The sequence below is a fragment of the Pipistrellus kuhlii genome, unplaced genomic scaffold, assembly GCF_014108245.1.
Source record: "Pipistrellus kuhlii isolate mPipKuh1 unplaced genomic scaffold, mPipKuh1.p scaffold_m20_p_48, whole genome shotgun sequence".
In the NCBI taxonomy this organism is placed as follows: domain Eukaryota; kingdom Metazoa; phylum Chordata; class Mammalia; order Chiroptera; family Vespertilionidae; genus Pipistrellus; species Pipistrellus kuhlii.
In genome coordinates, this window is record NW_023425549.1 from 2,335,404 (window position 1) to 2,354,252 (window position 18,849).

At 44.7% G+C, this 18,849-nt stretch overlaps 2 protein-coding genes across 8 annotated transcripts in view; one reads left to right on the forward strand and one right to left on the reverse strand.

Moving 5' to 3' along the window:
• Positions 1-117, reverse strand: part of LOC118704856 (katanin interacting protein) — a 187,453-nt gene extending 187,336 nt beyond the window's left edge. For 3 of the 5 annotated variants that reach the window (XM_045572525.1, XM_045572526.1, XM_045572524.1), the window contains exon 1: positions 70-110. In XM_045572525.1, the coding sequence (XP_045428481.1) occupies positions 70-76 (7 nt within the window). In that variant the 5' untranslated portion in view covers positions 77-110. Of the gene's footprint in view, positions 1-69 lie in introns of all 5 variants that reach the window. The other 2 variants (XM_045572527.1, XM_045572528.1) reach the window with 2 other exon arrangements.
• A 182-nt stretch (positions 118-299) lies between these two features.
• The window catches only part of GTF3C1 (general transcription factor IIIC subunit 1), a 78,401-nt gene continuing 59,851 nt past the window's right edge, over positions 300-18,849 (forward strand). For 2 of the 3 annotated variants that reach the window (XR_006739943.1, XM_036413009.2), the window contains exons 1-5: positions 301-578; positions 9,485-9,694; positions 13,858-14,034; positions 14,908-15,051; positions 17,650-17,746. Coding sequence is in view for 2 of the 3 variants with exons in the window: in XM_036413009.2 (XP_036268902.1) it covers positions 358-578; positions 9,485-9,694; positions 13,858-14,034; positions 14,908-15,051; positions 17,650-17,746 (849 nt within the window). In the remaining variant the exon portion in view is untranslated. Of the gene's footprint in view, positions 579-9,484; positions 9,695-13,857; positions 14,035-14,907; positions 15,052-17,649; positions 17,747-18,849 lie in introns of all 3 variants that reach the window. The other variant, XM_036413010.2, reaches the window with a different exon arrangement.

Here is an 18,849-nt window from a genome sequence, read left to right on the forward strand (position 1 = left end):
GGGGGAAGGGAAGCCTGAGGAGAGATGGGAGAACTCCTCGACCTCCCGGAGGAGCCAACGAACACTCACCGTCCATCCCTAGAGGCGGTGGTTCCGGGTGCTCAAACCGGAAGCGGCCTCGGCACTGTTTGCAGTTCCCCTGGTTACTGCGGGCGTGCGGACCAATGGCGGCGGAGCGTCACTGGCTGGGCCCGCCCCCAAGAGGGATGACGTTACGTAGACGCTCCGAAACTCCTCCTCCGACCGCGGGGTCCGGCCCGCCTCCGGAGTCGCGCAAGGTGGTGCGCAGGCGCGCTGGGCCGGGCTCCTCGGCGGCGCAGTGCGCAGGCGCCCCGGGTGCTGCTAACTGAAGTAGCAATGGACGCGCTGGAGTCGTTGTTGGACGAGGTGGCCCTGGAGGGGCTCGATGGCCTGTGCCTGCCCGCGCTGTGGAGCCGCCTGGAGACGCGTGTGCCGCCCTTCCCGCTGCCCCTGGAGCCCTACACGCAGGAGTTTCTGTGGAGGGCCCTCGCCACGCACCCGGGCATCAGCTTCTATGTGGAGCCTCGGGAGCGACCCGACCTCCAGCTGCAGGACCGGTCAGCGGCTCGGCCTGGCGGGCGGGCGGGCGGGCCCAGGGCCGGGGTCCGATGGAGCCAGAGGGGACCGGGTTCTGATGGAAGGAAGGTGGAGAGAGGAGAGGAGCCGTCGGAGAACCGGGGGTCAAATGGGGGTGGGAGCTCTGTGTGAAGCTGATTTGGGGTCCCTCAAGCCTGGCAGGGCCCCGGCGACTTTTGGAGTTGGGGGGCATGGTCTGATGGATGTGGGAGTCGTCTGCTGATGTCCCATTATACCCGTGTGTAAGTTTGGGGTGATGGTGAGCAGGACTAGGGGGATATTAGTCAAGTTTCAGAGTATTTCCTCTAGACTCTAGAGTCTTGTAGGAGGTTAGGATTGGAGTGGGAAAGCAGTTCAGGCCGAGACTAGAGACAGGTCTTGGCGGCTAGCTCAGTGGGATAAAGCATTGTCCCCATATGCCCCTGTCAGGGCACATGCAAGAAGCAATGAATGCATAAAAAAGTGGAACAACAAATCTCTCTCTCCTTTCCTTTCCTTCCCTCCCCTCCCCTCCCTTTCCCTCCCCTCCCCTCCCCTCCCCTCCCCTCCCCTCCCCTTTCCTTTTTTAAAGCACTGAGGACAGGAGGAATGAGATCTGTATAACAAGCTTAGCAATAATAATAATAATAATAGCTAGAATTTATTGAGTGCTTATTATTGGCCTGGCACTATTCTAAGACCATGTTCTGGGACCTTCAGGAAATTAAACCCAACTTCATCCTCACAGTGACTCTAGGAGGTGGGTGCTGTTACCTTCCCCATTTTGCAGAAGAGTCATGGAGAGAAAATAAGTAAATAATCTGTCCAGTTAGGGAGATTGCAAGTGCCTGTGTGCTGATTTGAACACAGGCCATCTGTCTTTAGAGTCTTTGCTCTTAAACCATGTTGTGAGGAAGAGGAGAGGCTGTGAGAGGCAGTACTGTCCAAAACAAGACTTGGGTTTAGTTGGCCTGTTGGCAGAGTATTCTGAACAGGGAACAGCAAATGTGGAAGCCTGAAGGAAGAGAATAAAGTTGTTTGATGGAAGTGTAGAACTGGAGGGAGGGAAGGAAGAATAGTAGTTGACACTTAAATGTATGCTTATTGTGAGCTGGGACTGTTCTAAGATCCTGACATGTAGCAAGTTAATTTTTACAACCTTAAGAGGTAGGTATTACTATCCTTATTTTCCTGAAGAGAAATTGGAGGTATCAAAGAGGTGAAGTGACTTGTTCAAGGCCATCAACTAGTGAAAGCATAACTCAGAATTTGATTACAAGAAGCGTGGGTACAAAAAATACTCTTTCCTTATTAACCAAATTGGACTGGAGAAGTAATCAAAAGTTTTTTCATCCCCTTAGTGAGTTGATCCTTTACCCAAGGACAGTTGGAAACCTCTGAAGTGGGGGTTAGGTTAGGGGTAAGGAGGGAAGTTGAGAAGTTTTCAGTAATCCAATCATGAACAACCAGTGATGGTTTAGTTTACCATAGTGGGGATGAGAATGAAGAGATGAGGCAGAGGAATAAGCATTTGATGACTTACTGGATGTGGGGTAAAAGGGAAAGTGGGAATCAAGGATGAGGAACCTCCTGGCACCTGGGTGAATACTGATGCTCCCTTCTCTGTGGCAGGGAACAGAAGAGCAGCACAGTGGTTGAGTTTGAGGGGGCGGGGGGAGAAAGAGGTGTTGAATATTCTCTGAGACACATTGGTTTGAGATTCCTTTGGGTTATGCAAGTGGAGATTCTGTTTAGTAAATACCTGGCTTCAAAGGAGTGAAAGCAGGTCAGCAAGGGAGGGACTAAGCTAGGCATGTGGAGTCATCCCATATGGCTGGTAATTAAAGCTGTTGGCTAGGATCATCCGTAAGAGAGAGCATAGTGGGATTAGAAGCCTTAAAACATGGCCCTTGGGTATACCTACATACATACATACATTTATCTATCTATCTATCTATCTATCTATCTATTTATTTATGTGTGTATTTATTTTTCTGGCATACAGGGTAATAAAACCATAGCTTCTGAGGTTATCTTGTTTACGAGAGAGAAATCCACAAGTAAATGTGTAACTTTATGGTGTCTGGGATCTAACCATGTAGTAAATAGCAAGTTTATGTATTACTTTTTAAATCTTTATTGTTGAAAGTATTACATATATCCCTCTTCTCCCCCCCCCCGCCATTAGCCCCCTCCAGCCCGCCCCCACTCCCCATCCCAGGCTCTCACTGCCCCATTGTCTGTGTCGTTGGGACATGCATATATTCATACAAGGTCTTTGATTGATTACCTCCTACCCACCCACCCTCCCCCACCTCTTCCCTCAGAGATTCCGCACTCTGTTTCATGCTTCCATGTTTCTGGATCATCAGTTTATTTTGTTACTTAGATTCCACATACGAGTGAGATCATGTGATACTTGTCTGTCTCTGACTGACTTATTTCACTTAGCATGATACTCTCCAGGTCCCTCCATGCTGTCCCAAAGGGTAAGAGATCCTTCTTTTTTACTGCTGCATAGTATTCCATGGTATAAATGTACCACAGCTTTTTTATCCACTCATCTACTGATGGGCACTTGAGCTTTTTCTAGATCTTAGCTGTTGTAAATTGTGCTGCTATGAACATAGAGGTGCATGCATTCTTTCTGATTGGTATTTTGGGTTTCTTAGGATAGATTCTTAGAAGTTGGATCATTGGGTCAAATGACATTTCCATATTGAATTTTTGAGGAAAGTCCATACTGTTTTCCAAAGTGGCTACATCAGTCTGCATTCCCACCAGCAGTGTACTAGGGTTCCCTTTTCTCCGAATCCTCGACAGCACTTGTCATTTAATTTGTTGATGATAGCCATTCTCACAGGTGTGAGGTGTGATACCTCATTGTCGTTTTAATTTGCATCTCTTTGATGATCCATGACTTTGAGCATTTTTTCACATGTCTTTTCACCATCTATGTATGTCCTCTTTGGAGAAGTGTCTATTTAGGTCCTTTGCCCATTTTTTAATTGGATTGTTTTCCTTCTGTTAAATTGTATGAATTCTTTATATATTTAGGATATTAACCCTTTATTAGATGCATCCTTGCCAAATATGTTCCCATATGATGGACTCCTTTTCGTTTTGTTGATGGTTCCTTTTGCTGTGCAGAATATTTTTATTTTGATGTAGTCCCATTTGTTTATTTTCTCCTCAGTTTTCTTTGCCCTAGAAGATATATCCGTAAACATGTTGCTACCAGAGATGTGTGAGATTTTGCTGCCTATGGTTTCTTCTAGGATTTTTATGGTTTCACAGCTTACATTTAAGTCTTTTATCCATTGTGAGTTTATTCTTGTATATGGTGTAAGTTAGTTGTCCAATTTCATTTTTTGCATATATCTGTCCAATTTTCCCAACACCTTTTATTAAAGAGACTGTCTTGACTCCATTATATGCTTTTGCCTCCTTTGTCCAATATTAATTGAGCATAATAGCTGGAGTTGAATTCTGAGGTCTCTGTTCTGTTCTTGTGCCAGTACCAGGTTGTTTTAATTACGGTGGCTTGATATCTGGTATTGTGATTTCTCCGACTTTGTTCTTCTTTCTCAAGATTGTTGTGGCTATTGGAGGTCTTTTTAGGTTCCTTATAAATGTTTGGAGTATTTGTTCTAGATCTGTGAAATACGCTGTTGATATTTTAATAGGGATTGCATTGATTCTGTAGATTGCCTTGGGTAGTATACACATTTTAATGATATTCATGCTACCAATCCATGAACATGGTATAATCTTCCACTTGTTTGTATCTTCTACCTCTTTCTACAACATCCTATAGTTCCCAATACAAGTCTTTTGCCTCCTTGGTTAAGTTTATTCCTAAGTATTAAAAAAAAAAAAAAATTTTTTTTTTTTTGAATGATAAATGGAATTGCTTGTTTAGTTTCTCTTTCTGAGAATTCATTATTGGTGTATAAAAAAGCCATTGATTTTGGGGTGTTCATTTTGTATCCTGCTACATTGCCAAATTTATTTTTAAATCTAGTAGTTTTTTGGTGGAATCTTTAGGGTTTTCTATATGTACTATCATGTCATCTGCAAATAATGAGAGTTTTACTTTCTCCTTTCCAATTTGGATGCCTTTTATTTCTTCTTCTTGTCTGATCTCTGGTCTTGAACTCCCAGTATTATGTTGAATAAGAATGATGAAAGTGGACATCCCTGTCTTATTCCTGTTTTAGTTTTTGCCCATTGAGTATGATGTTGGCTGCAGGTCTGTCATATATGGCCTTTTCTTTTTTTTTTAAATAAATCTTTATTGCTCAGATTATTACAATTGTTTCTCCTTTTTCCCCTCATAGCTCCCTTCCACCTGGTTTCCGCCCCCCACTCTACCCTTACCTTCCCCCCTCCTGCTCCCCCCCCCTGCCATTGGCCTCATCCATAGGTGTATGATTTTAATCCAGTCTCTTTCTGCACCCCCACACACCCCTTTCCCCCTGATAATTATCAATCCACTCCCTTTGCCCCTGATTCTGTTATAGTCACCAGTGTATTCTGTTCCTCAGATTTTTAATTCACTTGATCTTCCTCTTATTAAATAATACCTTTCCCCCTGATAATTATCAATCCACTCCCTTTGCCCCTGATTCTGTTATAGTCACCAGTTTATTCTGTTCCTCAGATTTTTAATTCACTTGATCTTCCTCTTATTAAATAATACCTTTCAGCATTTCATATAATACTGGTTTGGTGATGATGAACTCCTTTAACTTTTTCTTATCTGTGAAACTCTTTATCTGCCCTTCCATTCTGAATGATAACTTTGCTGGATACAGTAATCTTGGTTGTAGGTTCTCACTATTCATCACTTTGAATATTTCTTGTCACTCCCTTCTGGCCTGCATAGTTTCTGTTGAGAAATCAGCTCATAGTCCTATGGGTGCTCCCTTATAGGTAACCAACTGCTTTTCTCTCACTGCTTATAAGATCCTCTTTTTGTCTTTTGCCCTTTGCATTTTAATTATGATATGTCTTGGTGTGTTCCTCTTTGGATTCCTCTTGTTTGGGGTTCTGTACGCTACCTGTACTTGTAATTCTATTTTTTTCACCAGATGGGGGAAGTTTTCTGATATTATTTCTTCAAATAGGTTTTCAGTATCTTACACTCTCTCTTCTTCTGGCACCCCCATAATTCTGATGTTGGTATGTTTGAAGTTGTCCCAGAGGCTCCTTATACTATTTTCAACTTTCTGGATTCTCTTTTCTTCTTGCTTCTCCACAGGAGTGTCCTTTGGCTCTTTGTATTCCAAATATTTGATTTTCATGTGTTCCTCCAGTCTGCTGTTGGATCTCTGTATAATATTTTTTGTTTCAGTCAGTTTATTTTAATTTCTAGTTGAGTCTCAATAAATTTATCGGCCTTTTCTAGGAAATACTTGAAAAACCTTATAACCTTGGTTTTGAACTCTATATCCAGTCTTTTGTTCTCCATCTCTTTCGATTGAGATCTATTTCCTTGTCTCGACATTTTTGTTGCTTCCCAGAGTCGGTAGAATGGCTTTGTGTGTTTGGTGTCCTATATGGCCCAGTGGGTCAGCCTCCCCAGTTACCTGAGGTAGACACTCTTGGTGCTCTCCTTTGTGGACTGCGTGTACAGCCTTGTTGTAGCTAAGTCTTTATTGTTGTTGGTATCCCTGGGAGGAATTGACCTTCAGGCCAATTGGATGTGGGTAGCAGCTGTGTCTACTCTGGGATACCTTCTGTATTGGAGACAGTCTTATAGGATCAGACTTGCAAAATTGCAGAAGTCTCTGTGCTCACCTTGGATGGGGCGGAGTCTCAGGGCTGAGCTGATAGTCTTGGCTTCCCGTCAGCCCTGCGCTTGTGCATTTGCCTGAGTTTCTGCCTGACCTCTGCCTTTTGTGGCTCCCCTGAGTTTCTGCCTGACCATTCCAGATTCCCCGTGCAAGAGTGTGGGTGCCTCAGGGGCTCGCCCGGAATTGGGATGGGTCTAGGTAGTCTGAAGCTTCTGACTCCTTCCACTATGGAGAGGCAGTGGCAACCTCCACGGTCAGATCTCTGTGCATACTCACTCTCACGCTACTGTAGACCCTGCCCGCTGCGGCTCCTGGCTCCCCCGGTCTCCCAGTCTCTGAGTCTCTGGGTGCCTTTCTCTACCCATATGAGCCTGGGACCACGGGGTTTTAGCTGGGGTTGGGGTTTAGTACAGTCGGAAAGGGTTCAGTGCAATCGGGACTTCCTTTCCCCTCCCACCAGCCAGGCATTCAGCCGCACTTCCTCTCTGATGAGAGCGTCTCTCTACCTCAGCACTTTGCGGCTTCCAGTCCGATCCATGAGCCTCTCTCCTTTCTAATTGTAGATTTCCCACTCCGCCAGCTTTCCTGTGTTTTTGGATGAAGTCTGTTCTGATTTTAATTGTTGTTTTTGAAATTGTTGTGCGAGGCGGCAGCTTAGGTGCTTATCTAGGCCGCCATCTTGATTCTTCCATATATGGCCTTTATCCTGTTCAAACATGCTCCCTCTATTCCCACTTTGCTGAGAGATTTTATTAAAAATGGGTGTTGGATTTTGTTGAATGCTTTTTCTGAGTCTATTGATACAACCATGTGATTTTCCCCCCAGTTTGTTTATGTGGTGTATCATGTTTATTGATTTGCAAATATTGTACCAGCCTTGCATCCCTGGAATAAATCCCATTTGATCATGATGTATGATCTTTTACTAGTAGATTTGCTAATATTCTGTTGAGGATTTTTAGCATCTAATTTTCATCAGGGATATTGGCCTTTAAGTCTTTTTCTTTGTAGTGTCTTTATCTGATTTTGGAATTAGGGTAATGCTGGCCTCATAAAAAGAGTTTGGAAGTGCTCCTTCCTCTTGGGTTTTCTGGAATAGTTTGAAGAGTATGGGTGTTAGTTCTTATTTGAACATTTGGAAAAGCTCCCCCATGATTTTTCCTGATTCAGTTTGGGGAGATTGTATTTTTCTAGGAATTTGTCCATTTCACCTACATTGTCCAGTTTGTTGGTATGTAGTTCTTTATAGTATTTCCATACAATTCTTTGTATTTCTGTGGTAACAGTCATTACTTCACTGCTTTTATAATTGTATTTATTTGGGCCCTCTTTGTTTTTTGATGAGTTTGGCTAATGGTTCATCAATTTTGTTTATCCTTTCAAAGAACCAGCTCTTGGTTTCATTTATTTTTTTGTGTGTGTATTTTGTGTTGTTTTTTTAGACTCTATGTCATTTATTTCTGCTCTAATCTTTATTATTTCTCTCCTTCTACTTACTCTGGGCTTTCTTATTGTTTTCTTTCTAGTTCTTTAAGTTGTAGGGTTAAATAATTTACTAGTATTGTTGATTTTTTTTGTGTGGTTTTTTTTTTTTTTTTTTTTTTTTGTGTGTGTGTGTGTGTGTGTGTGTGTGGTAGACTTATAGGGCTAAAACTTTCCTCTCAGGACTGCTTTTTCTGTATCCCAGAGATTTTGGATTGTTGTGTGTTCATTTTCATTTATTTCTAGGAAGTTTTTTTATTTCTTTCTTGACCTCTTTGATAACCCATTCATTATTTAGTAACATGCTATTTGGTCTCCATCTGTTTTATTGTTTTTGAGTGTTTTTATTGTAGTTGATTTCTCATTTAATTGCACTGTGATCTGAGAAGATGCTTGATATGATTTCAGTCTTTTTCAACTTGTAGAGACTTGGTTTGTGCCCTAACATGTGGTCTGTCTTTGTGAATGATCCATGTGCACTTGAGAAGAATGTACATTCTAAGGGGCACCTACCTTTAAAGGCTGGATGGAAACTAGGAACCTTCAAAAGAGGACTGGGAAGATGTGGCTGGAGAGAGAGAGCAGCAGCCCAGAGTGGTGTCCTGGAAGCTGGGGGAGATGTGATTTGAGAATGGAGGGGTAAATAGTACAGGGGTCAACCAGAGAGCAAGGAAGAAAGGGTTGAAAAGTATATATGGGCCCAGCCAGTTTGGCTCAGTGGTTGAGCATTAACCTGTGAACCAGGAGGTCATTGTTCAATTCCAGGTCAGGGCATATGCCCCTGTTGCAGGCTCAATTCCCAGTAGGGGGAGTGCAGGCGACTGTTGATCAATGATTCTCTTTCATCATTGATGTTTCTATCTCTCCCTTTCTCTTCCTCTCTAAAATAAAAAAATATATTTTTAAGAAAAGTGTAAAGGGGCTTTAGCTTTGAATAGTGTAGGATGTGAGCAAGATTTCTAAAGAGAACTTGACAAATTTGACTGACCGGATAAAAGAAAAATCCACAAATCAAAGTTGTCTCTCTGTTGTTTATAAGAGGCAACTAGGAGAATGTGGTACCAGGGAGGGCAAGGAGGGATTTATGGGAGGTAGGAAGAGGTCAGTCACAACTTTGGTTTTGATGTCATTGAATTTGAGGTATATAGTAGACAATTGAAGATGGGATTGATGTTTGGGAGGAAATATAGTATTAAGTATTTAATAGTGAAAATTGTTAACATGCAGGTGATAATTGAAACCATAAAAATGGATGAAGGTTCTAGAGAGATCATTAAAAAGAGATGGAAAGATGACATCTTATGGGAGGAAAACCTTGGAATCATTAAGTCCAGACCTGGTGGTTTGGAGACGAGGCACCAGATTTGTAGAGAAACCAAAAGGCCATCACTCAGGCTAGGGTGGTGATTCTCGTTCTAGAATTCAGCTTTGGGAGTGGTTTTGGGAGTCCTAGGAAAGGCTCTGTTTTCTGGGGCAGAGAATACTGCTTGTCAAGATGATCTGCATTTCAGAAAGACAGAGTGGTCTCACTCCCCGCTCTGATCTCTGCAGGCGCTTCTCAGAACACGCCAAGCAAGTGTTATTTCTAAAGCTGAGCTCTGGCTTGATATTTGTGCTTTCCTCCTTAGGTATGAAGAAATCGATTTGGAAACTGGAATTTTGGAGTCCAAGAGGGACCCGGACCCTTTGGAGGATGTCTACCCCATTCATATGATCTTAGAGAATAAGGATGGCATCCAAGGCTCATGCCGGTACTTTAAGGAGAGGAAAAACATTACCAATGACATCAGAACTAAGTCTTTGCAGCCCCTGTGTACGATGGTGGAAGCCTTTGGCAGGTAACTAACTTGCACCATCAGAAACTCACAGGACTCTTCCTGCTTTGAAGTCTGAGGGGTAGTCAGAGCGCCGTGTTGGTCTGTGGCCTCAGTGTTGTTCAGGGGGCATCATCCCCACACTAAGCCAGTCCTCTGCCTTCTTACTCTGCTCCTGTTGGGGCTAACTTTGCTCAGGGGGACCTGCCATCCTTTCCATTTGTGTCCATAGTCCTAGCACAGGTGGGCAGAGCAGGCAGCTGTCCGTTGGATTAGTGTCTTTCATTTTTTCTTTTTCTTTCTTTAAAAAAAATAAATAAATAAAAATTAAAAAAAAAAAAATATATATATATATATACACACACACACACACACATATACAATACACACACACACACACACACACACACACACATTTCCTTATTGATTTCAGAGAGGAAGGGCAAGGGAAAGAGAGAGAGAGAAACATCAATGATGAGAATCACTGATGGCTGCCTCCTGCACACCCCACACTAGGGATCGAGCCCACTTGTGCCCCTGGTCAGAATCAAACCTGGGACCCTTCAGTCCACAGGCTGATGCTGTACAGACTGAGCTAAACAGGCAAGGGCTCTTTTTCTTTTTTTAATATATTTTTATTGATTTCAGAAAGGGGGAGCAAGAAGGATCGATGATGAGAGAGAATCATTGATCAGCTGCTTCCTGCACATCCCGCACGGGACCGAGCCCATAACCAGGGCATGTGCCCTGACTGGGAATCGAACCACAACCTCCTGGTTCATATGTTGATGCTCAACTACCGAACCCCACTCGCTGGGCAGGTTGGTGCCTATCATTCTCTGTCCAAGCTACGCCCTGTGCTGCCCATCGATCCTTTTGTGAGTCTTCATTCAGGGCCCCGGTTTCCGAGACTAACCCAAGTTGTCATTTTTTCAACCTGCCCCATCCCCACCTTCCTTTCTGCTTCACTGAACATGGAGAAGCTACCTGAGTGAAGTCTCCTAACTTCCATCTTCTTCCTCAACTTGCAGACTTTCCCACGTTTTTTTCCCCATCCCTCATCTCAGAGGAGAGGAAAAACTGGCCGTGTAATGGACACATTTCTTCCCCCTTTCCTCCTCTCCTCCCTGGCCCAGCTCCCCTTCCTCAGGCTCATGCTCTTCCTACCTCTGCCAGTTAGCCCCTTTTCCCCTTTACTTTCTGTCCTGGTCTGCTGGTGCTCTCTCCTCAGCACATGAATGGGACTGGCCCCCTTACAATAGGACTTTCTCTTTACCTCACATTCCCTATAGCTGTAGCTTTCTCTCTGCCCGAGGCTGCAGCCATAGTTTTTGGAAGAAGTAGCTATACTCACTTCACTCTTTCCCCCTTCACCTCCTCTCCCTCCTCTATACACTATGATCTATTTTTGCCTTTATCGCTTCACCAAAATCTTATCTTCAGATCCCTATTAACAAGCCGGGGATACTGTTAGACCAGGCTTTCAAGGGCCTGGTCTACACCGTCAGATCTTCACATGCCACCTCCTCTTCCAGTTAGCTCCTTTTTCTCCTGTGCCCTCTCTTTCAGAGCTCTTTGAAGAGGCACTGTAGTCATTGCCAAGTTGGACAATGAGAGAGAGACACATTGATTGGTTGCCTTCCGCACGCATCATGACCAGGGCTGGGGATGGAGCCTGCAACTGAGGTGCCTGCCTTTGACTGGAATCGAACCCAGGACCCTTCAGTCTCCAGGCAATTGATGCTCTAGCCACTGAGCCAAACCAGCTAGGGGTTAAGGATTTTTTTATTTCACTCTTTCCTCACCAGATTATAAACTCTTGAAGGCAGGAAGTGTGTCCATCTCATTCATAGCTATATCTCTAGGATCTAGAATATACCTGGCACAAAGTTGGCTCCTAAAAACGCATGTTGACTGATGGATAGCCTGTTGGGTTAGAAGTTGTAACCTGTGTCATGGAATCTAAATTCCCAGCATGGCATTGAAATGCCATTCAGGATGTGGACTCAGCTGGCCTTGAGTTTTCCTTCCTTCTGCTTTCTAGCTTACACGACACCTTAGCCTCTCCGAATATGCCACATCATTTACCTCCCTGAATAGGCAAGTTCCTCCATACCTGCGGAACCTTGCAACATCTGCTTCCTTAGCAATTGCCTGCCCAGCTTACTGCTAACACAGGAATCACCTCCTGTGAGAGTTTTCCCCAATGACTATGCACACTATGCTCTAGTCACACACATAGGCTTGAATGGGGGCCTCATGTATGTCATTTAATAGCCTTGGAGCAGAGCTGCTTCGCCAGAGCAGTTATCATATTAGTCACTGAGTCACTTTCCTGTCTTTCTTCCAGTAGACTGAGCTCCTTGAAGGTAGCTACTGAAAGATTTTATTTCTTGATTTCTCTGGTACTTTGCATGGTGCTTAATCAGTATTTGAACTTAGCAGGCGTCATTGCATCAGCTAATTGAAATCAGTGGACTTTGATAATATAGGGTAGTAACTAATCTGATTAATTTTTTAACAAAATTGTTTTTAACACTCACCTGAGGATGTGTTTATTGATTTTAGAGAGAGAGGAAGGGAGAGAGAGAAACATTGATGTGAAAAAGAAACATCTGTCAGTTGCCTCCCGTATGCATCCTGACAAGGGATTGAACCCACAACCTTTTTAGTGTATAGGACAATGCTCCAACCAACTGCGCCACCAGGCCAGAGCCCGAGTAATTTTAAAGCAGAAATTAGTTCCTTAGTTTTCAAACTTCCTTTTTCTAACTGACTTCTTCCAATTTAACTTAATGAGCCTGCTTTGAGAGGAGAGAGCACAGGTCCTAAGTTTGTGACATGCAAACTCTCACATATGATCACAGCACATCCTTTTGAAGATGGACTGTGCAGATTTCTACACCTCTATGGAAGATTAATTATAGATTACAAAGTGAAGGAAGCTGCAGTTAAAATGAAGGCAACCTCTTCTTTTTTCTTGTTGTCTGGGTGGAGGGAGAACAATCAGACTGAGTGATGTGACTGAAGGCAGACATTGTGGTCGGGATCACGGGCTGTGATGGGTAGACGCTAGCTCAAGCCATGGGCCCTCACATGTGGACCCGTGGAAACTCATCCAGGAGAGGGAGCTCTTCCGACTGGGTGTATCTCGATGCTCAAGAGTGAGTAAGTGGGGGGTTCTTTGCCCGCACACCTCGTGTGATCTCTGCTGCAGAGCTTGGACCCCAAGAGTGCTGAGTGGAATGGGCCAATCTGCCCAAGATACCCATTTAAATTAACAGACAAGGCACAGTGGTGGGCCTGTGAGGCACCAGCAGAGAAGTCAGTATTCTCAGCCAGGGTATCCTTGCTAGAAATTGTAGTTGGCTACTTTTTCAGGCATTTTTTACTTACCCAGTCAGTGGGAGAAACTAATGATTTGTCCAAGATCTGATCTTTAACGGACAACATGTAGGTGCAGCAATTACACAGTCCAGTGGCTTTGACTCTGAAGTTTGCTTTATCTGTCCAGTTCAGTAGGCCAGTTCATTCACGTACCAAATATTCACGGAGCTCCTCCTGCGACCCACAGTCATTCTAAGCTCTGGGTATGTCCTGTGGACAATTCGACCATGTGCCCCTCTATAGAGCTTCTTATTTGGAGAGGGAGATGCAGACAGACAGTCTCTCTCAAACATTATATATCGCCATTTCCGAGTGCTTGGTGCCACGAAGAATGTGGAAATAATGGTCAGAGGTGGGGAAAGGACTCTGGTTACCATTTGGGGGAAGGCCTGAGGAGTTGACATCTGAGGGGTGACATGAATGATGAGCAGGAACAGTCTCTAAAAGACCTTGGGGAAGAGCAGCTGGAAGAGGAAGCAGCTTGTTTCAGGACCAGCGGGGTCACTGTGCTCAGGGGCAGAGCCATGGAAGGGCGAGGGCAGTCCAGTCCCGTCCCTGGTGGGGAGGTGGGGTTTTGGTCTGAGTGCCTGGCCAGGCTGGGATGGCACTGGCTCTGCTCACCCTGAACACAGTGCAGTAGTACCTAGACTGGAACTGGCTTAATTGGGGGATTATGAGCCTCGAACCTCACAAAAAATGACGATTCTCCAAATTTCTGCTGTTTCATGTTTCTATTTTCTTAAAAAGTTCCTTCTTCCTGTGTTAAAAAAAGTTAAAAGTGAAATCTTTCTGATTTGCAGGTGGGGGAAGAAGCTGATCATCGTGGCCTCCCAGGACATGCGGTACAGGGCCTTGATAGGCTTGGAGGGTGACCCTGACCTGAAGCTCCCCGACTTCTCCTACTGCATTTTGGAGCGATTAGGCCGGTCCCGGTGGCAGGGGGAGCTCCAGCGAGACCTTCACAGTGCTGCGTTCAAGTAAGGCAGCGATTTTCAACTGGTGCACTGCCAGAAGTTTTAAAACATGCAATACCTGACTCTTGAGTTAGGGCGCTGACCTCTTTTCCCTTAGATTGTCAAATTAAAACAAGGACAACAGCCAACACAATAGTCATCCTGTGGGGATGAATCAAAATTATACCTTTTCTAGGTTTTTGGTTTTTTGGGTTTTTGTCAGTGGCAAAAAATAGTGTGCTGCAGAATTTTAGTCATTTGTGTGCCATGAGATGAAAAGGGCTAAAAATCACTGAAGGAAGGGGATGATTTGCTCTCTGCTTTAGACAATAGGGCTCACTGGTCATTATGCCCTGTGTCTAAACGGGAGCCTGCTGGCTTGTCTTCCCTTTTCCTCTTATCCTTGTCGTCTTCGGCAGTCCCCGTCTATGGTGATTGGCAGCACAATGCTTTCTTTTTTAAGACACCGTGGGGTGACCATATAACTATGGTCCAAACCAGACATTGAGAATGGGAGGTGGAGCTGACCAGAAGGGACGCTAAGGAAATGGGCATAAGTTAGGACCATCTGGCAAACAGGATGTGTGCTCACCCTAGTTATTGGCCATTACAGGATGAGAGGTCCATGTTTGGTTCTCTCCTCCTATTTGATCATGTCCTTATTGTCTCCCACCCCAGTCATGCCTTCCCTCTCTATTTGCCCTGGTCTCTGCCTCCATCTCTTCATCTACCTCCCCTGGAGGTCTGGTCCTGCTGCTAAGCTGAGGTTCTCCAAGGCCATTGTTCTCTCAGACTGGCTGGATAGGAGTGTGTCTCTGGCACTTATGTCCAGGTGAGAGGCTCTCTACATTGGTGACTGAGAGCAACCAACAAAATGACACTCGTCTTCTCCCCCAGGGTTGATGCTGGGAAGCTTCATTATCATAGGAAAATTCTGAACAAGAATGGGCTCATTACAATGCAGTCACATGTGATCCGATTACCCAGCGGAGCCCAGCAGCACTCAATCCTCCTCCTCCTGAACCGGTTTCATGTGGACAGGTAAGTGTTGTGAGACCAACACACTATACATCTATATTGCAGCCAGGTATTGTATGTCTTTAAAAGTCAGAGGCCACATCAGAACACTGCTTTTTAAAAAGATATTTAGCTGAAACCGGTTTGGCTCAGTGGATAGAGCATCAGCCTGCGGACTGAAGGGTCCCAGGTTTCGATTCCGGTCAAGGGCATGTACCTTGGTTGCGGCACATCCCCAGTAGGGGCTATGCAAGAGGCAGCTGATCGATGACTCTCTCACCGATGTTTCTAACTATCTTTCTCCCTTCCTCTCTAAAAAATCAATAAAATATATTTTTAAATAAATAAATAAATAAAAAGATATTTACTGTGTGTTTCTGATTATGAAAAATAAGTCCTGCTTATTTAGAAAACCTGGAAATTATACAGAAAAGAAGGTTAGAAATGCCTGTAACCCCCACAGCTTGGCAATAGGGACGGTTAATATTTTGGTAAAGTTTTGTGGGAATGTAAAATTAAAAGTAATAAGTCAGATTTGATGTTATGGTGACAGAGTTGAAGTTGAATTATATCAATTTAAAATTGTCATGTTTTTGCAGCATGCAGCCATCTTAACCTGTAGATGAGATGGTAAGGTTCTCCTATATTGCCATTTAGCTGTGTGTCATAGTCAGGCAATATATCAAGCTGAAAAAATAGTCCCTTCTGAGAGCCAGGGTGTCTGGGAGTGGGGTTCTGACTTTAATCCTCCCTGTTGGGGAGTAAATGGGGGAAAGAAATGTTTCGCCACCTGCAGAGCGGTCTCAGCCTGCACTTTACCACCCACGCCGTCCTTTGGGAGGGGCAGAGACCAGGGTGGGAAGGGTTAAGCTGGTGCAGGGCCTGCAGTGAGTTCCCTTGGGAGAGTCAGTGTGGGCCCTGTGCCTGGCCACCAGTCCTCCATGCTGGGGAGGGCAGTGTCAAGGAGAGTTGGGGGGCAGTGAGAAGACCCTTTCCTGGGCCACAGGGACTGACTATGATTTTCTTATCCCCAAATGACAGAGGCCTTGCCCTCTACCCAGGGGCCAGGTGCACCCTCCAAAGGGAGGTAGGATAAACACTCCAGGTTAAGTATAAGCTTTAAAGTTTGTAGTACCCACCACACAGCACAGGGATGGGCCCAAAGGAAGTGCTCGATATGCATGTGTAGACTATTGACTCAGGATTTCCAGGAGTGGGAATGTCACTGAGCTTGTCTTCAAATCCATGTCTGAGAAATAATACATTAGAGCCTGAGCCTGTTTGGCTCAGTGGATAGACCGTCAGACCGTGACCCCCAGCCAGGGCTCTAGTTGGGGCACATGGAGGAGATAACCAATCAATGTGTTTCTCTCACATCGATATTTCTTTCTGTCTTTCCCTCTCTCATCCGCTCTCTAAAAATCAATGGGAAAATATCATCTGGTAAGGATTAAAAAAGAAAAAAAAGAATACATTAGAGAGAATTATACTTTGATAATTCGCATTTTAATTATTTAGTCATAACATCCATTGGTTATATATTTTATCACTGAACTCAGAACTGGCATGTAGCTTGTGATCCACAAAGAACATAGGGTGACAGCTGTAGGTAAAAGAGAGAACAATGGACTAAGTCAAATCTGTATTGAAATCTTTGCCCCTGGCCTGGCTGGCATGACTTGGTTGTTGAGTATCGACCTATGAACAGGAGGTCAAGGTTCAATTCCTGGTGGGCTGCTGGCTCAATCCCCAGAATGGGATATGCAGGAGGCAGCTGATCAAGAATTCTCTCTCATCGTTGATATTTCTCTCTCTCCCTTCCTCTCTGAAATCAATAAAAATATACTTTAAACAATAAATAAATCTTTGCCTCTGACTTGGGCAGTCACCTGGCCTCTCTGGACCTCTGTTTGCGCTTCTGAATGAGGGCCATGACATGGTGCTTGGTACTAGTTCCTGTGCAGTAATTGTGTGTCTTCGTTTATTCTTTCTTTCCTTGAGGGGCAGTAAAAATGGAGAAGTGGCTGTGGTCTCCAGATCTCATATGGAAGCCCTCCCTGCCCTTAGCCTGTAGGCATTAAAGCCCAGCTCTCCTTCCCATGCTGCTGGCCACAAGGCTCCTTTCTGCCCCCCCACCCCCCCCCCCCAGCTCCCTCAGCACACTGTGGAGCTACTCTCTTGAATAGTAGCTTCCTTTGGTGGCCTCTAGCTTGGAAGCATTTTCTGTGACATCTACTTCACATTAAACATGCAACCAAAGGAAGGATCTGTCACTCCAGGGAAGTCAGGAGTGGAAACGGCTTCAGAATCCGTGTGGTATTGTGATCTAGTGAGGAGAGCACTGGATTGGAGGGAGGCGGCCTAGGTTCACACTCTTTGTAGAATAACCTGTCCTTCCCCACCAAGTGATTGACAGGGAAATATCAATCTAGACTTTAAGGTATTGTCAAAATGTAATGCATTTTAAAGAATCATTTCAGTACTTTTAGTGAAGAGTCTGCCACTAGTTAGGCGCCCTTGGCCATGGACCAAACCGCTCGGAGCCCAGCCTTGAAACCTGGCTTTGAAACGAGGCAGTCTTTAGCAGTAGGTTTGAAAAGTCGAACCGTTTTGTTCTCACAGGAGGAGCAAATACAACATCCTCATGGAGAAGCTGTCAGTGATGCTGAGCATGCGGACCCACCAGATCGAGACTCTCGGAAAGCTGCGGGAGGAGCTGGTGAGCTGCCGGACTCGGGTGCTGGGCTGGGCTTCCCTTTAAGTGGAGATCACATGAACTGCAATTGAAAGCCCTGCTTTGGACTTGAATCCCTAACCATGAAATGAGTGGGGCTTTCCTTTGTTTTATAAAACAGAAAATTGCTCAGTCCCTAGCTTGCATTCTTCTTGCTTCTGACTGACTTCCCTTTCCTCTGGGGGTTTTGCCCTGAGGCCCGCTGTAAAAGTGCAGCTGGAGTGGTAAGCCTGGGCCTGTAGATTTACTTGCATAATTAAGCTTGTAATTTTGTCCCCAGTGGTTTTATAGTGCCATAGCAGTTTACCAAGAAGGGGGGGGGATGACATGGGGAGAAACGCAGTCACTGACCTGCTTCATCGCTGGGCCCTAGAACAGAGGCAGTGATGAAGGGAGAACGAGAGGTAGAACACATGGAGGTGGTGCTGCCTCCAGTCGAATTTGAACAGTTAAGGAAAAGCCAAATTAGAAATGGGAGAAAAGCAGAATTGCCCTGGAGGCTAATAGGACTTGAAACTTGAAATTTAAAGTCAGGATCTTTGAATAACAGGAATCGGTCCCAAAGGAGCATGGCAGAGTCTGAGCAGAGACTGCAGGAAGTCCTGTTCACCTTGTGCTGCCTCAGTGGAGCTCTCCTTGTCAGAGGGTAGGGATCTGCCCGTCCTGCTGGATCCATTGCCGCCCACGTATCTAACAGAGCTTACAAACGGCGGCATGTGGGTCACATTTGGCCTGTACATTGTCAAAAATAAACTTGACCTAGCTTTTTTTTTTTTTTTTTTTTAATTGAGATTTTACCTAAAAGAAATTTAGGTTTCCAGCGTCCCTTGAAATATCAGAAGCTCTGACAAGCCTGAGCCTTCAGGTTCCCAGGACAAAAGGTAGCTGGAGCTAGCTGTGTCCTGGCCAGCTCCCCGCAGGCCCCCCACCCTGACACCTTTCAGAAACCAAGGCAGAGAGTCAGTGTGGTTTGTCCTTACGCATGCACTGCTGTTTGTGGTAGGAGAGCAATATTTTTCTATCAGAAACTCTATCCATAGTAGAAAAATAAAAGATAGCCTGTTGAGGCCTCTTAAGAGACCCTAATA